Source organism: Hevea brasiliensis, chromosome 9, assembly GCF_030052815.1.
Source record: "Hevea brasiliensis isolate MT/VB/25A 57/8 chromosome 9, ASM3005281v1, whole genome shotgun sequence".
NCBI classification, from domain to species: domain Eukaryota; kingdom Viridiplantae; phylum Streptophyta; class Magnoliopsida; order Malpighiales; family Euphorbiaceae; genus Hevea; species Hevea brasiliensis.
Window position 1 is genome coordinate 3,194,845 of NC_079501.1, and position 19,468 is coordinate 3,214,312.

General features: G+C 39.4%; 1 protein-coding gene and 2 long non-coding RNA genes across 5 annotated transcripts in view; 2 read left to right on the forward strand and 1 right to left on the reverse strand.

Moving 5' to 3' along the window:
- Positions 1–1,825: 1,825 nt before the first annotated feature.
- Positions 1,826–5,930, reverse strand: LOC110667028 (uncharacterized). Its single transcript, XM_021827731.2, has 9 exons — positions 5,763–5,930; positions 5,415–5,682; positions 4,652–4,753; positions 4,457–4,539; positions 4,252–4,368; positions 3,835–3,937; positions 3,085–3,727; positions 2,654–2,856; positions 1,826–2,338 (listed from the first exon to the last, which is right to left on the reverse strand). The coding sequence occupies exons 1-9, from the start codon at positions 5,882–5,884 to the stop codon at positions 2,222–2,224; spliced, it is 1,758 nt and encodes a 585-aa protein (XP_021683423.2). The 5' UTR covers positions 5,885–5,930; the 3' UTR covers positions 1,826–2,221.
- A 1,992-nt stretch (positions 5,931–7,922) lies between these two features.
- LOC131182935 (uncharacterized) lies at positions 7,923–9,306 on the forward strand. The gene is made up of 3 exons (XR_009151104.1): positions 7,923–8,013; positions 8,462–8,519; positions 9,088–9,306. It is a non-coding gene; the product is annotated as an uncharacterized LOC131182935 (long non-coding RNA).
- A 5,755-nt stretch (positions 9,307–15,061) lies between these two features.
- LOC131182933 (uncharacterized) overlaps positions 15,062–19,468 on the forward strand; it is a 33,994-nt gene continuing 29,587 nt past the window's right edge. For 2 of the 3 annotated variants that reach the window (XR_009151099.1, XR_009151101.1), the window contains exons 1-2: positions 15,062–15,360; positions 15,463–15,620. This is a non-coding gene — a long non-coding RNA (uncharacterized LOC131182933). Of the gene's footprint in view, positions 15,361–15,462; positions 15,621–16,685; positions 16,950–19,468 lie in introns of those variants that run through there. The other variant, XR_009151100.1, reaches the window with a different exon arrangement.

The following is a 19,468-nucleotide window of genomic DNA, read 5'->3' on the forward strand; positions in this document are numbered from 1 at the left end:
GTACAATTTAATATTAATCATATCGTATCGTGTAACTCGTATGGTAGAAAGGTCTTATTTGTGTTTAAATTTTTAATACGATTTATTAATCGTGTCGTGCTTGTGTCAATCTTAATTGTATTTATATCGCGTGCTAACACGACACGAGCATGACCCATCAACCTGAATTGCCATCCCTAGACTTACCCTCTCCTAATCAGAAATCATGGCTTCGCCCAACATGGCGCGAAACATGAAGTCAAAATTCTACTCGCCAAATGGAACCAGGCACCATGGCACCATGAAATGAACCAAATCCGCAGGCCGAAACTAACGAAGGCTTACCAACTCCTAAATAACTTTCAAAAACCAGCGCACCTAACATGTTTTTGGGAGAAATGAAAGAACTTTATTACCCAATAATAAAGAATGCAGAATAATTCCTGATGTAACAAAAAAGAAAATTATAAAGAGTCAGTGAGATTAATTAATTGATACTGAAATCATTTTCAAGAAGAGGAGTTGAAATCCCATTTAAAGCTAAATACTATATATATGCAGAATGCCCCTCAATTCAATTTTGGCTCTTGTATTCAGATGTTGTATCCCATTGCATACAGTTTCAATCAACACAAACTCGTAGAAAGTTAGGTGCTATGTTCAGGATGATTATCTCTACTAGCAATCAAAATAATTTACTTATCCCTTAGAGTAAGTTCTCTATGTTTTAGTTAATTTGATGGTGTAGCGGTGTGTTTTTGTTATCTTTAAATTAAAAAAATAAATAAATAAAATAACAATCCTGCTTTGAGTGCCATGCTGCAAAACTAAGAAGCAAAGCTTTAACTCCAATAGTAGCACAGCACAGAAAATATCCCTGCGTGTATACACTTGGTATTGTAATATGCCGAAACTACAACTCTGCATCAGATACTCAGCAAAGAATTTTAGATGTAAACTTCTCCCTACACTGATAAACTATACTAGTACAAGTAGGCATGACTACAGTTCATTTCGATCCGTGAATCGGAATGGGACTGTTCGGATCAAATTTGGGACTGGATTAGGTCAATAGTTTTGGTCATTAAACTAGATTGATACCAGGGCAGGGTAGATCAGTTACGGTTTCCTTGTTCCTGAAATAGAAGTCTGGTTTCAAATCAGAATCAGCTCGATTAAATTTTTTTATTTTATTTTATTTTTAAATATTTTTTCTATATCATATAGATAATTTTGAGTATTTTCAATTTTTTATCATTCTCAAATAAGGCATATATTAATTTTTATGAATTTTTGAAATTAATTAGCATATTTTAAATTTTTAAGTTCAATTCAAATGTTTAAAATTTTATTTTTTTTTACATTTTTCCTCAGATAATTTTAAGCATTTTTAATTCTTGAACCATTTTCAAATAAAGTGTACAATATGCGTTTTGAAGTTATATGATTTTTGAAGTTAACTAGCTTATATATATTTGAACTAGAGTTGTAACCGTCTTGAACAAGAACAGATCGGGGCCCAATCATAATCATAAAAAATCGAAATTAAAATCACTTAAAACCCAGAACAAATCCGTGAATGAACTAAAACCAGTTCAAACCGGCTACTTAAGGGCTAATTCTAGTTCAACCTAACCAAGGCTAAGAACCACTGGTTTCGGCCCAAAATCGTCCCTAGCCAAGTCTAGTAACAAATAATGAAAGCAGAAATACACCAATTTGGGAAAGGGTTTGGTATTGTTCAAGAATCAAAAGCACTAGAAATTCCTTGGAAGAAGGATATTTATATATCATATATCATTTGCAGATTGTTATCGGCCCAATTGGGCCATCAATCCCATCAGAATCATCACAAAGGGTAAACAAAATATTATTCATAGGCTAATAAATACTATACATAGGAAAAATATTTTTTTATAAACAAAAGGGGGCTTTTAACAGGGGCAGTAGTCAAAACTCAAAACAGCAGGCCATCTTTTTTCTAATGAATAAGTTAATCCCGCAATCCGAAAAGATTGCCTGACATCATTTGAAGATATGGTCGTGGTGGTAGACTGCAAACTTACGAAAGCATCAACAATTTTGCCACTGGATTAAATTACGGAAGGCCAGGAGGTCGGAAGATGAAAATCTAATTAATAAACCCGAAGTGTCTTCGTTCCAAATATCCAGACAGCATAACTGAACTACATTTTTTTTCCTCAGCCTCAAGAAACCACCACTGAAACATGCAAACCTTTGATTAATGAGTGGCCTTCCCAAAGAAGTGTTCTATTTGCAAACAACCTTGAGACTGCAAATTACTTGCTTTGGTTCCATACTTGCACCTCTTTGCAGTTGCAGAATTTTCCTTAGTATCCTGTAGAAAAGGTAAGCAGTGGAGCTCGCACAATCAGCCTAGAATTAAATGCACAAAAATGGAATCCAAGAATTAAATTTACATGATCAACATAAAAATGCAAGCAAGAGAACTACACATCTAACTTAAATGGACACATATGTATGACCACCAACGTCATGAGTTCTCAGGATCATTCAAGAAAAAAAAAACAATGGCAAACACTCCATTAGGAGTAGCAACTAATGCACCAATGACAGAAACAGGTTACGACTCGCGAACAAAAGAAGTTTCAAACCAAATGTGTTGGATGAAGAAGTGACAGTGTGCACCCACCATTGAGGATGGATTCAGGGACCTCAGAACTTTAATTCTACCACCTCTTCCATCTGATCCAACTGCAATTAAATCCCCCCTACCACTACCGCTTGTACCAGGCAAGGCCACTGATCCCTTATTTTGGCCACGCTTGCACCATTTCCCCAGATACCGATTTGATCCATCAGGACCCAGCAACCCACCAGAAAAGCATATATTCCCTGCATATCAAATAAATGGAATGATGTTAGAATCTTAGCAGGCATATCTTCGAAGAAAAATAAAAACGAAAGGGCAAAAATAACAGCCCAACAATCAAATACGTTAATTTTAAAGAAAAATATAAACAGGACGGCAAATAAACTTTCAACAAGCAAATATGAATTTATTTTACAATGCAACTCCCAAAAAACAATTACATCAAAATCATTTGAACCAACAGTAAATACCTGGACTGGAAAGTGGAACTAGGGATGGGGATTCTTTTTTAATGTTGAGCATAGGTTGAACATGTTTGACATCATCAAGAATCAAGGTAACTTCCTCGTCAGTAGAAGCAGCCAAAGTGTTGCCTTTATCCCTGTTGATGCAAGGTATTATACCAGAAAAGCCGCCTGGGTTAGCTAGTCCATTCACTTTAGCTTTGCTGTTGATGTTAGAGATTGCTTCTGACTTAGCAATTGTATACTTCACATCTTCACTGTTTTGATATTTTGAATCGGTATTTGAAAGTACATGCACTGTAGGAAATTCTGAAGCAGCCTCATCTATCATAAAGCAAGTATTTCTCTCCTTATTAAGAGCCATGGTGCTTGTCTGCTCTTTGGTGGAAATGGCACCCATGTCATTAATGATATTGAAATTTCCTTGGTCACCGTTCAATTTTCCAGTTTGATCCAATTTAACCACAGATTTAGAATGGTTTTCCTTTTGATCTTCTGAGAAAAAATGACAGGTGGAAAAATCATTTGAATTGACATTTGTACCATTTACAGCATCCTCTTTACAATCAACCTTCTTTGAGGCTTTTAAAGCCCTCAAAGCTGCATTATCCTTTACTTCAACCACCATCTCAAGTTCTTTGACCTTCGCCTGATGAAGGCCAAAACAAAATGATAGTTTGAGTCAAATTATAACTAACTTTGGTGCCCTAAAGAGGGAAAAAGAGAGATTCTCTACATGAGCCCTCACATATTTACCTTAAGTTTATTTATCTTTTCTTTTGCCTTCTCAAGCTTTTTACAGGAACGTGCCTCGCCCCTTCCAAGTTGATTGCACTTGGCCATTAATTCTTTGTAACTCCTATAAAAAGAATTCTGCAACTATAAGCTATATGAAAAATCAAAATCTAATAAATAGCCAAAATAAAAATAAATATATCAGCGAAGGAATCAAAGGAGAATTTGGCAACATTGCAGCAAAAGCAACCATCGCATAGAGGTAGCCGTAAACACAATCTATCTAGTGGCTGATATCAAGCAAAAACAAAGTTTCTGCTATTAAAACTAAATATTCAATCACTTTGTGCTGATAAAGTGCTAAATTCATTTGAAAGACCAAAACCCAAAAAACTATGTCCTCTTACTAGCATATAAGCAGACTAATAGGCGACTTACACATTACGAATGACCAAGGACTTCCTTAGAATATCTATCGTATCTTTGTTGTTGGCCTCATTACCAAAAGATGCAAGCTTTAAAATTTCATCTTCCTCCAGGTTCAGATCAGATACCCTGGATTGTAGACCATATGGCCATAATAGCAAATTAGAGACCAGAGTTCATAATAACAATTTGATGGAGCAAACACATGTTCACTTACAGTTTAAGAGCTGCAAGCTCTTTGGCCAAGGCCATGTTCCTGTCTTGCAGCCTTAAGCACTCCGACTTCAGAGAATCAAGCTCCTACAATTCAATTGTCCAAATATCACTATAAGTTTCTATTAATCAAATAATGCTGCAAATGAATGAAACTGGAAAAGCAAGCATCTAAAAAAACTATATAGACTATATACACCTTAGATTTTGAAATAAGCAGTTGCTGAGTTGAAGTCTTTTGTTCCATGGCATCATTCTTCAATATGACTTCTTTCTTCAACTGGTCCTTGCAGATGTACAACTGAAAAAAGAATTCCCCCTTAACCACAAAACGGTCATGGATACAAAACATACATTTTGTGCGTATGAAATGAGAACTTGTAATTGTGTTATTGTTGCATATGTTAAAATGAAAATGTTACAACAATTCTTTTAGTATTTATATTTCCATTACTTCATTTTATACTCAAATTAAGCCAATTTTCATACTGGGTCACTGATTGCAGTTAAAACAAATGATTTTTGTTTTCTGTAGTCTGTATCGTTGTGCTTTTCCCCTCTAAGACAAAAGGAGATGTAAGCTTTCATTTCATTTCTTAAAAAATAAAAGGAGCTCAAGCCCAGTTCAATTTCTGTTCTGCGGGGTGTAAGTATAATGTAAATAAAGACTTAATTATTAACTTCTTTACATTTCTTTCTCATCAACTAAAAACTGTAGGTTGCCTTCATTTCTTCACATGATGATGGAATACAAAAGGATTAAATTTTATGCTTCATCAAAATTGGTTATTGACTAATTGAAAAAAAAAAAGATGTTCTCAAAATAGTCATCTTAGTGTTTTATTTTTTACATCTTCCCATTAATCAAATAATCTAAAATGAAATTCAAATCTAAATTAGTTTATTCTCCTGCAATGCCTCAAGCCTCAACAACCGAATAAAGATGGAGCACTAAACTTTACCTCCTCATTAAGCTGTTGGATTTCCTTCCCTTGACGCTCCAAATTTGAAGTGAGGCCTGACACTTTGACCTCCAATCTTCTCACCTCTCCAAGCAATAGCTCAGGATCCTCCTTGCAATCAATTACCTTCTGGGACATAAACGGTTCGTTTTGATCCCCCAGTGATTGGAAGTAAAGCCGAACGACATTGATTCCCGAGCAGCTCTGCTTGCACACGGGACAGCTGCAATTCTTTGACTTCGAGCAATATTCGAACCATTGCTGCAAGCTAGGTTTCAAATGCAAGCCACATCAATCTTAACGCACTAGCTTACACAAAAATGTGAGAACAAATATGGTATTAAGTACCAGAGTTCGTGGAAGACATGGCCACAGATGGAGATGGCTTGGAGATCTTCGACGACGGGCTTGAGATCTTCGTAGCAGATAGAACAAATAGTCTTGGCAAAGGAGTTAGTATTGACAACCATGCTTCTCTATGTCTCCGTTTCTTGTTCGTTGACCGTCGTTTCGCTGCTCTGCTCCCCTTTTCAGGTTGAAAAAATGGAGCGCAATTTGAAAATGCGAAAATTTGTCAGAGCGGGAAAATTACTCTGTCAAGGTGAGGCCACGTGTTTAGTTCCGCGTGCACGTCACGTGACAAAAATTGTATACATATGTATGAGATTTTTCCAAATACCTTGAATTTGATAAATTATCTTTTATTTAATATTTTAATTATGATTTAATTAAATATAAAATATCAAAATTTGGATTATCAAATTAACATTTAGTCCTTTAGTAAACATAAGCATACAAAACAAAAGTCCCAGGACATTTTGCTCCTTGAATTTCATTTGCATTTGATTAAATCCTTAATTTTTTTAATATTAACCTATTTAAATTTAATTTGAGTCACATGAGTCGCATGATAAAAAAAAAAAAATCATATTTGTAAATCTCATTCTTATATTTAGCCTTATTTTTTTTTACAAATTTTATTTAATAATATTATTAAAATTAATATTCAAAATATATCAGTAAATATATTAGTTATAATATATTAAAAATTAATTAAAATTACATTTAACATATTTTAATTATAATAACTTCAAAACAATTGAATAATTTTTCTAAAATTATTTAAAATAAAGCTTTTCCAAAAGATTAACTATTTAGTCCCGATCACGATTCTAAAAACAACCAATGAAATAGTTCAAAGTTTTGCAGGGAATAAGAAATGCACCCTCCGTTTTTATTATGAATGGCAGCGGGTGGATTGAAGGTGAGAGTTGCTCTCTCTGTTCTCGCTTTATAAGATAGTAAGGTTGGAACGGAGACTTCTTCGTTGGAGAGCATGGTGGAACAAGTTTCCCCACAAAGATCTTTCTTTTCATTTTTTTTTTATTTTAACTTGTCATTTATATAATATAAATTTTTTATTAAAAATAAATTATAAGTTAAAAACATAAATTTTAAACATAAACTAAATAATATATATATTTAAAAAAATGTAATATTTAAATATATAAACATATAAAAATAAATTATTTGATGGGACGGATATAGAGATTGTAACACCCCAAAATTTTATTAATTATGAGTATTTTTGATATTTTAATTTTATTTGAATTTTAGGAATTTTTTTGAGATTTTTCGGATTTTAAAAATCGGATTCGATTTTCCGAAAATATAAACTTTAATGATTTTTAAAAATTAATTTAAAGACAACGTGGCAAAACTAAAAATATATTTGGAGTCTACGTATTTTTCTGAGTTTTCGGGAATTTTTTCGGAATTTTTGGACCTCGTTTTCGGTCCCGAGGCAGAGTAAAAATTCAAAATTTTGTATTTCGAATCGAACCGGCCGAATCGAACCGGACCGGATCGGACCGGTCGAATCGGACCGGTCTCTTCTCTTTTTCTTCCTCTTCCTCCCGCGCGCGACGCACTCCCCTTCTCTCTCTCTTTTCTCTCTCCTCCCCTCCCCTGCCGCCGCCTCCCTCCCTGCGTCCTCCCGGCGCCCCACTCTCCCGTCCGGCCGGTACGCCAGAGCGGCCGGAACGCGCGATTCTCCCCTGCGTGCCGTGGCTTCTCGACTTCCTCGGCCGATCCGGCCACCGATTGGACCGGGTCTTGTGTCTAAAATCATCTACTCGGCGAGAGCTTTCCATAGACACCAAGAACGCCGAAATCCATCTAGCGGATTGTCCGATTTTTGCTCGGGAAGATTTTCGCCCATTTCGACTTTTGGGTTAGATTTCTCGAAAACCGTGAATCCCACGAGAAAACCGAGGCTACCAGCACGCTCCACTCGACGAGGGCTTCGCGGGATATTAATTTCAAAATTTTCCGACAACATTTTTCGGTGGGTCCCACGGAACTTCGCAGTGTTTTTCCGAGCATTAAATGAGCTTAGAAAATTCTGAAAAATTTATGTACTAACCCCCGTGTTATGGGCTTCGTGTAGGTATCCTCGATTCGCGGAAATTCGGCGATTGATCGTTCGCAAATTTCGGGCCGAACTGCACTGGAAAAGTCTCCGAATTGGACCGAGGTTTTGGCTAGCCCCCCATTGTCAGACGTCCCGAGCGCGTTCCCGAAGTCGGAATCGGCAAAGGTAAACCCGAACCTTGTTTTTACGTAATTTTCTAGTGCTTAAATAGGATTAAAAATCCATAAAATATTCGTGGTAGCTTAGAAAATTACGATTCTTTTTGCAATAGCTTAGTAATATTGCTAAGGACCGCGGGGCAAAGTTTTATAATTTTTAGAGCTTGTTTGGGCAGTTTTTGCAAAAATGATCAATAATAAGGACTAAATTGAAATTTTGCGTATTGTGATGGGTGATTGATTTGATGGGCCCAGGAGGGGCTGTGTGATATGATTGAACTGTTGATATATGGATTGTGAATATAGAAGTGCGTTTTTAGCCCTTTTGCAGGTTGGGTAGGTCCTAGGTATAGGGGAGACTCTGCCGGATTTTCGGCACGACTTAGGACGTAATTGGTCTTTTCTTTGTTTGTGTTGAGTCAGATTGTATTAAATAAATGTAATATGATTGTCAGGTGAGCCGGGACAGCCTTCTTCCTCCGCCCAGCCGCCACAGTGATTGTCGTCAAGTCTGTGAGTAGAATATTAATTTTAATTGTAATTTCGATATTATTATATGTTCAGCATGCCCATGCATCACTTATATGCATATATTTATGTAGTTAAACTCTAGGCACGAATTATGTTGCATTGATAACTGTTAATGTGCCATGAGTGTTGTTGTGGTAATTTGGAGCAGTGTGCGTGCGTTGGCGTGCGTGTGATGTGGTGTGGACTATGGATAGGACGGGTAGACACGGCTTGAGTTCTTCGCTGGGACCCGGTCCTTCGGGGTAGACACGGCTTGAGTTCTTCGCTGGGACCCCGATTTGGTATTTAAGTGGAAGTCCGAAATGAGTTCTTCACGCACCAGTTGGATTTAAGAGAGTCAGTATAGGATCACTCCCATATACTATGAATGATGTTACAGGGTGTGTGAGTGCTCCAAATTACCTTTTTGATGCTATGATGTGAATATGGTGTTGATGTTGCATTTCACTCTACAGGTTGCATTAGTTTCAGATAGTTATAGAGATTATAGTTAAGATTGATATTTTACTCTCTGAGTCGAACGCTCACTCCTGTTCAAAAATTTTTACAGGCCACAGGAGGATATTTTGTTCTGGGTTAACCTGCTTTTCTACCTCGCAGGTTGTTTATCAATATTGTGTAATTTTAATTACTCCTAGAATTTCCGCATGTGTTAGCAGTATTTATTTGAAATTGGTCTGTAATATTTTTATCATGTTGGACCTGTAAACTTAAATATGTTATGCATGTTGATGGATTGGATGAGGGAGCTGAGCTCCCATTTATTTTATGTTGATGAGTATGTGGAGGGTGAGCTGAGTTCCCCAATTGAGTATTTATTGTGTTTACAGGTCGGGTGAGTCAAAAACTCCCCGTTGGAAAGTCCATTTTATGGCCGGACTCTGTCCGTTTGTTTTCTTGAAATTGGGCCCAAATGGGCCTTAGAGTTGGGTTAATGAATAGTTAAGGCTTACTACGGGCCTCGGGGGCTTTAGGCTGGCCCAGGTCCTAGTGCCGGTCCGGCCCATAGGTTGGGTCGTGACAAATATTTCCGCATGTGACTCCTATTAGACTCTTCCCAACACTTTAGACAACATTCCCTAAGAATCTGGAGCCTAAGCTCTGATACCACATTCGTCTTGCATTGTCATCTTTGCTTCTAGTTTCTGCTCCATATGTTATGTATAAATATGAGTCTATAAAGTTGTGTAATGAGCAGTTTTGAATTTTGTGGGCTAATGCTGCTGAATTTCAGGAAAATGCGTAGAAGCAGGAGAGCTGCCACTGCACCAGAACCCGATGTGCCTGACGAGGTGTCGGCACAGGATGAGGCGCCTGCCCCGAGGAGGCGGGGTAGGAGGCCTAGAGCTGCTCAAGTAGAGGAGCAGCCAACCCCAAGAGCAGAATCCTTTATGGCACAGGTCCCATGGACCCCATGGCGCCTACTCTAGCTGCGCAGAGAACCATCGACATGATGGCTCAGTATATGGTCCATCCTCCACAGCAGCAGCAGTCCACCGCACCAAGAGAGGAATCTTACAAACAGATCATAAACTTCAAGAAGTTGGTGCCCGGTACTTATGATGTGTCAGACGACGCATATCGGTTTTTGGATTCCTGCAGACAGGCAGGAACAGAATTACAGTTGACTGATAGAAGATTGATAGAATGTATGCAGCACGTCATGGGGCCCATGCCTAGGCAATGGATGAATGACTACGTGTTACCTCGGATGGAGGGTTTGACATGGGCTCAGTTTGTGGAACTTTTCATCAATCGGTTCGTGCCAGAAAGCTTCAGAGATCAGAAACAGTGGGCCTTTGAGGCCTTAAGACAGAATGGCAGGTCTGTAGATGAATATGCTCTGCAATTTACGGAATTGAGCAGATATGCCCCTACAAAGAAGCTGAGTAAAAGATGAAGGTGAAAAGATTCCTAAAGGGGCTTGACAGGAGGTATGCGAACCTGGCCATGATGTCTGATCAGTCTTTTGATGTGGTGGTGGATCGAGCCAGACAGATTGAGGTTAGCTATGCTGTGGATGATAGCGGAAGAGCAAAGAAAAACAGAGCAGAGGGTTCTTCAGGTGTTCCCCACATGGGTACTATGGATAGTGGTGGCCAAACTACTTACAGAGGAAGAAGCAGAAATAAGAGGAGTGGTTTTAGACACAAATCCCAGGGGTTCGGACCGATGCGGATCCAGCGGTGGTAACGATTCAGGCAAGGCGATTCGCTCGTTCAGATCCTCTTTGGCACCGTGTGCACAGTGTGGAAGAGGACATTCAGAACCTTGTTTGATGGGGTCAGGAGTATGCTTCAGGTGTGGCCAACCGGCCACTTTGCTAGAGATCGCCGTTTTGGTGAGCCACGGATGGGGTCACGAGTTACTGCAAATGTTCCTCGACAATTGTATCCGGTGCTTCCAACATGGCAGTCGATTCGGTGGCCAACAGGCCGAGGACAAGGGGCGTGGGGTGGAATTGGAGGCGGTCAGAGGTAGAAGTCAATATCGTGGTTACGCCACTCAGGGTAGGGGACAAGCTCGAGTTTTCACCCGACCCACCGGGATGCTCAAGCTTCAAATGCGGTTGTGGCGGTATTCTTCCGTCCGTTTCTTATGAGGCTCGTGTTTTGATAGATCCGGGTGCTACGCACTCATTTGTCTCCCCTGTGTTTGCTATGAGGTTGGGTAGAAACCCTACGACTTTAGAGTGCCCTTTGTCAGTAGCTACCCCACTTAGTGACAACATAGAAGTAGACATGGTATTTCCGGGTAGCCCCGTGGTAGTGGATGGAAAGATCCTCCCAGCAGACTTGGTTCCTCTACCGATGTGGATTTGATGTAATCCACGGGATGGGTGGTTGGCGACTCATTATGCCACCTTAGACTGCAGGAACAAAAAGGTGTATTTCCACATACCTGGTGTGGAAGAGTTTAGTTTTGATGGTGACAGGAGCGTGGCTCCATATAATTTGGTGTCAGCAATTAGTGCTAGAAAAATGTTGAGGCGTGGATGCCAAGGGTATTTGGCATTAGTGAGAGATACATCTGTAGAAGGTGTCAGCATGGAAAATGTTCCTGTTGTCAGAGAATTTATGGATGTCTTCCCTGAAGAGCTTCCAGGGTTGCCACCAGAAAGGGGAATAGAGTTCTGCATTGATGTTATTCCGGGTACAAACCCCATTTCAATGCCACCTTACAGGATGGCACCAGCAGAACTGAAAGAGCTGAAGGAGCAACTACAGGAGCTTTTGGACAAGGGTTTCATACGTCCGAGCACTTCACCCTGGGGTGCTCCTGTTCTATTCGTGAGAAAGAAGGATGGGTCGTTGAGGTTGTGTATTGACTATAGACAGCTGAACAAAGTGACTGTGAAGAACAAGTATCCACTTCCTCGGATCGATGATCTATTTGATCAGCTCCAAGGGGCTAGATTCTTTTCCAAGATAGACCTGCGATCAGGCTACCATCAGTTGAGAATCAGGGATGAGGACGTGTCCAAAACGGCTTTCAGGACAAGGTATGGTCATTATGAGTTCTTGGTGATGTCTTTTGGACTCACTAATGCACCAGCAGCCTTCATGGACTTGATGAACAGGGTGTTCAAGCCATTTTTGGACCGTTTTGTCATCGTATTCATTGATGACATTCTGGTATACTCTCGGACCGAGGAAGAACACGTGTGGCACTTGAGAAAAGTGTTGCAGACTTTGAGGGAGCACCAGCTATATGCCAAATTTTCAAAATGTGAATTTTGGCTAGAAAGCATCTCATTCTTGGGACATGTGGTTTCTAGTGACGGCATTCAAGTGGATCCCAAGAAAATTGAAGCTGTAACTGATTGGCTTAGGCCTACAACAGTCACTGAGGTGCGAAGTTTTCTGGGTTTAGCTGGCTACTACAGGCGTTTTGTGCAAGATTTCTCCAGGATAGCGGCTCCCCTAACTAAGTTGACCAGGAAGAATGTTCCATTCATTTGGACAGATGACTGTGAGGTGAGTTTCCAAAAGCTCAAGGAGTGTCTAACCACTGCCCCTGTGTTGACACTACCTGTGAGTGGTGAAGGATACACCGTGTATTGTGACGCCTCCAGAGTTGGCCTAGGGTGTGTGTTGATGCAGAATGGAAAGGTAGTGGCTTATGCTTCAAGGCAGCTGAAGAGGCATGAGCAGAACTACCCCACCCATGATTTGGAAATGGCGGCTGTAGTCTTTGCACTAAAAATCTGGAGACACTACCTGTATGGTGAAGTGTGCGAGATATACACCGACCACAAGAGTTTGAAGTACATCTTCCAACAGAGGGATTTAAATTTGAGACAGAGGAGATGGATGGAGCTTACAAGGACTATGATTGCACCATCGGTACCACCACAGGAAGGCCAATGTTGTAGCAGATGCTTTGAGCGAGAAAATCTTACAGTAGTTTGGCGCACATTTCAGTGAGAAAGAGACCACTGATTCAGGAGGTACATGAGTTGATGGATCAAGGTTTAATCCTAGATCTTTCAGATGAGGGGGTATTGTTGGCTCACTTTTCAGTGAGGCCAGACTTGAGGGACAGAGTTAGAGTTTCCCAGCACAGAGACCAACAATTGATGAAGATCGTAGAAAAAGTACAGCAAGGTGAAGGTGGTGAGTTTGGATTTGCCAATGATGGCGCCCTAGTGCAAGGTTCTAGAATATGTGTGCCCGATGTGGACAATCTCAGGAATGAAATCATGCAAGAGGCACACTACACACTGTACAGTATCCACCCAGGTTCCACCAAGATGTACCATGATGTGAAAGATAGCTATTGGTGGAATGGCATGAAGAGAGACATAGCAGACTTTGTGTCCAAGTGCTTGACTTGTCAGAAGGTGAAGTTTGAACACCAGAGACCGTCAGGGAAGCTGCAAGAGCTCCCTATCCCAGAATGGAAGTGGGAAATGATCACTATGGATTTTGTGACTGGGTTGCCTCGTACCACGCGAGGATATGATTCGATATGGGTAATTGTGGACGCTTGACCAAATCGGCTCACTTCTTACTCAGAAGACTACATACTACGTGGCACGGTATGCGGCTCTACATTCGAAATAGTCAGATTGCATGGAATTCCTTCCATAATATCGATAGAGGGCCCAGATTCACTTCTCGGTTTTGGAGAAAGTTGCAGAGGCACTTGGCACCTGATTGAACTTGATGCGGCTTTCCACCCTCAGACAGACGGGCAGTCCGAAAGGACAATCCAAACACTGGAAGACATGCTCCGCATGAGTGTCTTGGATTTTGGAGGTCAATGGGATGAGCAGCTAGCTTTGGTGGAGTTTGCCTACAACAACAGTTATCACTCCAAAGATAGGGATGGCACCTATGAGGCATTATATGGAAGAAAGTGTAGGTCTCCTGTGTTGGACAGAAATGGGGGAAGCGAAAGTGCATGATGTAGACCTAGTGCAGTACACCTCAGAGGTAGTTCCTTTAATCGAGGAACGATCAAGACAAACTTTCAAGATGGCGTAAGAGTTATGCAGACCCCAGACGGAGGGATGTGGAGTTTGCAGTGGGCGACTATGTATTCCTGAAGGTATCTCCAATGAAGGGAGTCATGAGATTTGGAAAGAAGGGCAAGTTGGCACCTCGGTATATCGGACCTTTTGAGGTTACTGATAGAGTTGGAGCAGTTGCCTACCGGTTGGAGCTACCACCCAACCTTTCTCACGTTCATCCCGTGTTTCACATCTCCATGCTCAGGAAATACATTCCCGATCCTTCTCATGTACTGCAGCCGGATGTGATAGAGCTAAAAGAGAACTTGACATTTGAGGAGCAGCCTGTAGCCATAGTGGACTACCAAGTGAGACAGCTGAGATCTAAACAGATCCCTATGGTTAAGGTTTTGTGGAGGAGTCAATCAGTGGAAGAGTGCACCTGGGAGTCAGAACGGGACATGCGTAGCAAGTACCCGTATTTGTTCAATGTATAATCATGTGTTTTATTCTGCCTTGTGTAAAATTCGAGGACGAATTTTCTGTAAGGGGGGAAGAATGTAACACCCCAAAATTTTATTAATTATGAGTATTTTTGATATTTTAATTTTATTTGAATTTTAGGAATTTTTTTGAGATTTTTCGGATTTTAAAAATCGGGTTCGATTTTCCGAAAATATAAACTTTAATGATTTTTAAAAATTAATTTAAAGACCACGTGGCAAAACTAAAAATATATTTGGAGTCTACGTATTTTTCTGAGTTTTCGGGAATTTTTTCGGAATTTTTGGACCTCGTTTTCGGTCCCGAGGCAGAGTAAAAATTCAAAATTTTGTATTTCGAATCGAACCGGCCGAATCGAACCGGACCGGATCGGACCGGTCGAATCGGACCGGTCTCTTCTCTTTTTCTTCCTCTTCCTCCCGCGCGCGACGCACTCCCCTTCTCTCTCTCTTTTCTCTCTCCTCCCCTCCCCTGCCGGCCACCGCCTCCTGCGTCCTCCTCGCGGCGCCGCCTCCCGGTAGTCCTAGCCGGTAGGCCACGGAAAACGCGCGCGATTCTCCCCCTGCGCGCGCCGCGCCGCTTCAGCTTCCTCGGCCAAATCCGGCCGATCCGGCCACCGATTGGACCGGGTCTTGTGTCCAAAATCATCTACTCGGCGAGAGCTTTCCATAGACACCAAGAACGCCGAAATCCATCGAGCGGATTGTCCGATTTTTGCTCGGGAAGATTTTCGCCCATTTCGACTTTTGGGCTAGATTTCTCGAAAACCGTGAATCCCACGAGAAAACCGAGGCTACCAGCACGCTCCACTCGACGAGGGCTTCGCGGGATATTAATTTCAAAATTTTCCGACAACGTTTTTCGGTGGGTCCCACGGAACTTCGCAGTGTTTTTCCGAGCATTAAATGAGCTTAGAAAATTCTGAAAAATTTATGTACTAACCCCCGTGTTATGGGCTTCGTGTAGGTATCCTCGATTCGCGGAAATTCGACAGTTGATCGGGTCTGCAAATTTCGGGCCAGACAGACCCGTTACCGGAAAAGTCTCCGAATTGGACCGAGGTTTTGGCTAGCCCCCCATTGTCAGACGTCCCGAGCGCGTTCCCGAAGTCGGAATCGGCAAAGGTAAACCCGAACCTTGTTTTTACGTAATTTTCTAGTGCTTAAATAGGATTAAAAATCCATAAAATATTCGTGGTAGCTTAGAAAATTACGATTCTTTTTGCAATAGCTTAGTAATATTGCTAAGGACCGTGGGGCAAAGTTTTATAATTTTTAGAGCTTGTTTGGGCAGTTTTTTGCAAAAATGATCAATAATAAGGACTAAATTGAAATTTTGCGTATTGTGATGGGTGATTGATTTGATGGGCCCAGGAGGGGCTGTGTGATATGATTGAACTGTTGATATATGGATTGTGAATATAGAAGTGCGTTTTTAGCCCTTTTGCAGGTTGGGTAGGTCCTAGGTATAGGGGAGACTCTGCCGGATTTTCGGCACGACTTAGGACGTAATTGGTCTTTTCTTTGTTTGTGTTGAGTCAGATTGTATTAAATAAATGTAATATGATTGTCAGGTGAGCCGACCTTCTTCCTCCGCCCCACCACACGGTGATTGTCGTCAAGTGAGTAAAATATTAATTTTAAGCGTAATTTCGATATTATTATATGTTCGGATGCCCATGCATCACTTATATGCATATATTTATGTAGTTAAACTCTAGGCACGAATTATGTTGCATTGATAACTGTTAATGTGCCATGAGTGTTGTTGTGGTAATTTGGAGCAGTGTGCGTGCGTCGGCGTGCGTGTGATGTGGTGTGGACTATGGATAGGACGGGTAGACACGGCTTGAGTTCTTCGCTGGGACCCGGTCCTTCGGGGTAGACACGGCTTGAGTTCTTCGCTGGGACCCCGATTTGGTATTTAAGTGGAAGTCCGAAGTGAGTTCTTCAGGCACCAGTTGGATTTAAGAGAGAGTGTATAGGATCCGCTCCCATATACTATGAATGATGTTACAGGGTGTGTGAGTGCTCCAAATTACCTTTTTGATGCTATGATGTGAATATGGTGTTGATGTTGCATTTCACTCTACAGGTTGCATTAGTTGCAGATAGTTATAGAGATTATAGTTAAGATTGATATTTTACTCTCTGAGTCGAACGCTCACTCCTGTTCAAAAATTTTTACAGGCCACAGGAGGATATTTTGTTTTGGGTTAACCTGCTTTTCTACCTCGCAGGTTGTTTATCAATATTGTGTAATTTTAATTACTCCTAGAATTTCCGCATGTGTTAGCAGTATTTATTTGAAATTGGTTTGTAATATTTTTATCATGTTGGACCTGTAAACTTAAATATGTTATGCATGTTGATGGATTGGATGAGGGAGCTGAGCTCCCATTTATTTTATGTTGATGAGTATGTGGAGGGTGAGCTGAGTTCCCCAATTGAGTATTTATTGTGTTTACAGGTCGGGTGAGTCAAAAACTCCCCGTTGGAAAGTCCATTTTATGGCCGGACTCTGTCCGTTTGTTTTCTTGAAATTGGGCCCAAATGGGCCTTAGAGTTGGGTTAATGAATAGTTAAGGCTTACTACGGGCCTCGGGGGCTTTAGGCTGGCCCAGGTCCTAGTGCCGGTCCGGCCCATAGGTTGGGTCGTGACAGAGATGCAGAGCAAAAGATTTTCTCCCTACCTATGTCCCATATAATATGAAAATTAAAGCTATACAAGACGAATCATATTGAATTCAAAAATGATTGCCGTTTAATGTTTGCCAAGCACCTTTTTCCATTTAGATTATATGGATGTCTGCCTTGCTTCTCACCCCTCTTTGCTATAATCAACACTTCCTAATTTCATCATTGTTTAGTCAATGATATAGTTTCACCAAATGGTGTCAATATTAATGAGTTTGTGATAAATGTATTTGAAATTGAAAATGTTTTTGGGTCCATCAATGGCATATATTGAATCAAATAGGCAGTAATAGCTGGGTGGTTTTAGCTTTTGCTATTTTAATAGTAAAAGGCTCTTTTAAGCCCTTGAAAATTGGTTAATTAATTATTTAAGCTTCAGTCAATTTTTTGGGGCATTTAAACACTTAACATTGTGAAAAAAATACCATTAAGGCCCAAATCCTAGTTAAATCAAACCAATTAAGTCAAAATGAAGTATAGTGCGTGTCACATGAGAGAACGACATTAACAAGCATTAAACATAATTATTGTAGTTGAATTCATCTCACCCACCCTCCATCTGACCCTTGTCCATCTCTCTCTTTCTCTCACTATTTTTCAAGGAGTATTGAAGTGTAATGGCATCATCTTCTTTTTCGAATCAATCGTTTTCATCTTTTAGGGTAAATTAAAAAATGAGAAGGCAGATGATTAGAATGAGGTTCTATGGTTGCACCTCATTTAGAGTAAGAGTATAATCATTATTGTTGTGTGAATATTATATGATAAATGGGTTGTTATGAATTGAATTTTTTCTATTATTTGATTTTTAGAATGCTCAGAACATGGGTTATAAGTGTTTTGAATGGCTTGATTATGAGTAACCATAATGGACCAAGGAATTGATAATTGGCCTTGTGAAGGAAAAGAAGATTTTGGAGATTGAAAACATTGAGCTAATGAAAATGCAAATGGTTTAAGCAATTTTTGATGAGCTGAACACGGTAAGGTAAGAGCTGAATAACTTCAAATTGGAGAAAATGAAAAATGAAAGTGAGGTAGCAGTGACATAGAATAGCAGCAGGAAGCTTTTTAAATTTTTGGCAAATTTCATACCTTGGTCTTGTTCTTATTTGCTTTTGTTGAAAAGTATGTTAGTTTGGGTATCACATGGTCATTTTGTTTGTTAGGTAATGTACTCAATTGGATTAGGAGCAATGGTTTAAGAATGTTACTGTAAGTGTTGGTGAATAAAATATGTAAATCAAAGTTGCAATGAATGAGAGTCTTATGCATTTAATGAATTGTTGCATTTTGCCCTTAATTTAGCTTCTAATTGGCAGAAATTTGAATTTTAATTGCTGGGCAGAAACTTGATCGGTGTTCTTGGCATACTGGAAGTTAGTGTGATAAAATTGGCAAATTGACCATTTGGCAATTTGGAAGGTGGTGTATTGTTAAAATTGACAAGTAAACAAATTTCATAAGAAGAAGAAAATTATGTAATTAACTTCAATTTTTTTTTGGATAATTGTTGTTTGATCAACTTGAATTGTGTTTTGCCTGAGTGAATGAGTAGCAATTCAAAGAGACATGGACTAGGTCAGGGACCATAGATTTTATACATTATAAAATTGGGAGTGAATAATTTGTGACAATAATTTCACAAGCAATTAGGCCATCCTGCAGGACTTTCCTTTTATCTTTTTCTACAAAGCCGTTGAATTTTTGTTGGTTCTTGGTTTAGTTTTTTAAAACTTTTTTCCCTTTTTATTCTCTCTTTTGGTTAGAAATGGAATCTCTTTTTTGTTTACAATAATTTGGTTTATTTCATTTGATTCAAATACATAAATGTGTTATTTCCTTCACTATATTGCATTTGATTTATTTCATTTGTTTCAAGTACATGAATGTGTTTGTTTTTCTCACCGTTGCATAGTTTTACAATATTTTTTTTATATACTTATTGTGATGGAGATAAAAAAATTGATTGAATTTAACTAACTATTTATCTAATTCTTAAGGGCTTCAAAGAGTCTTTTGCCTATTTTAATTCTCGTGGATGCTAACTCATGAAGTTATAAGCATTTTGGCTTTGTATAGGTTATTATATTGAACATTGAACCGATTGCATTATAAATTTAAATATTTTATTGACATTAATTATATATACATGTATAAATTTGTGTAAAATTTTTTATAATTTTAAAATATGATTATATAAATTTTATTTATTTTTATATATAAATTTTATTATTATTTTGTCTTGAATTTACAAATAGATAAAATTTATATAC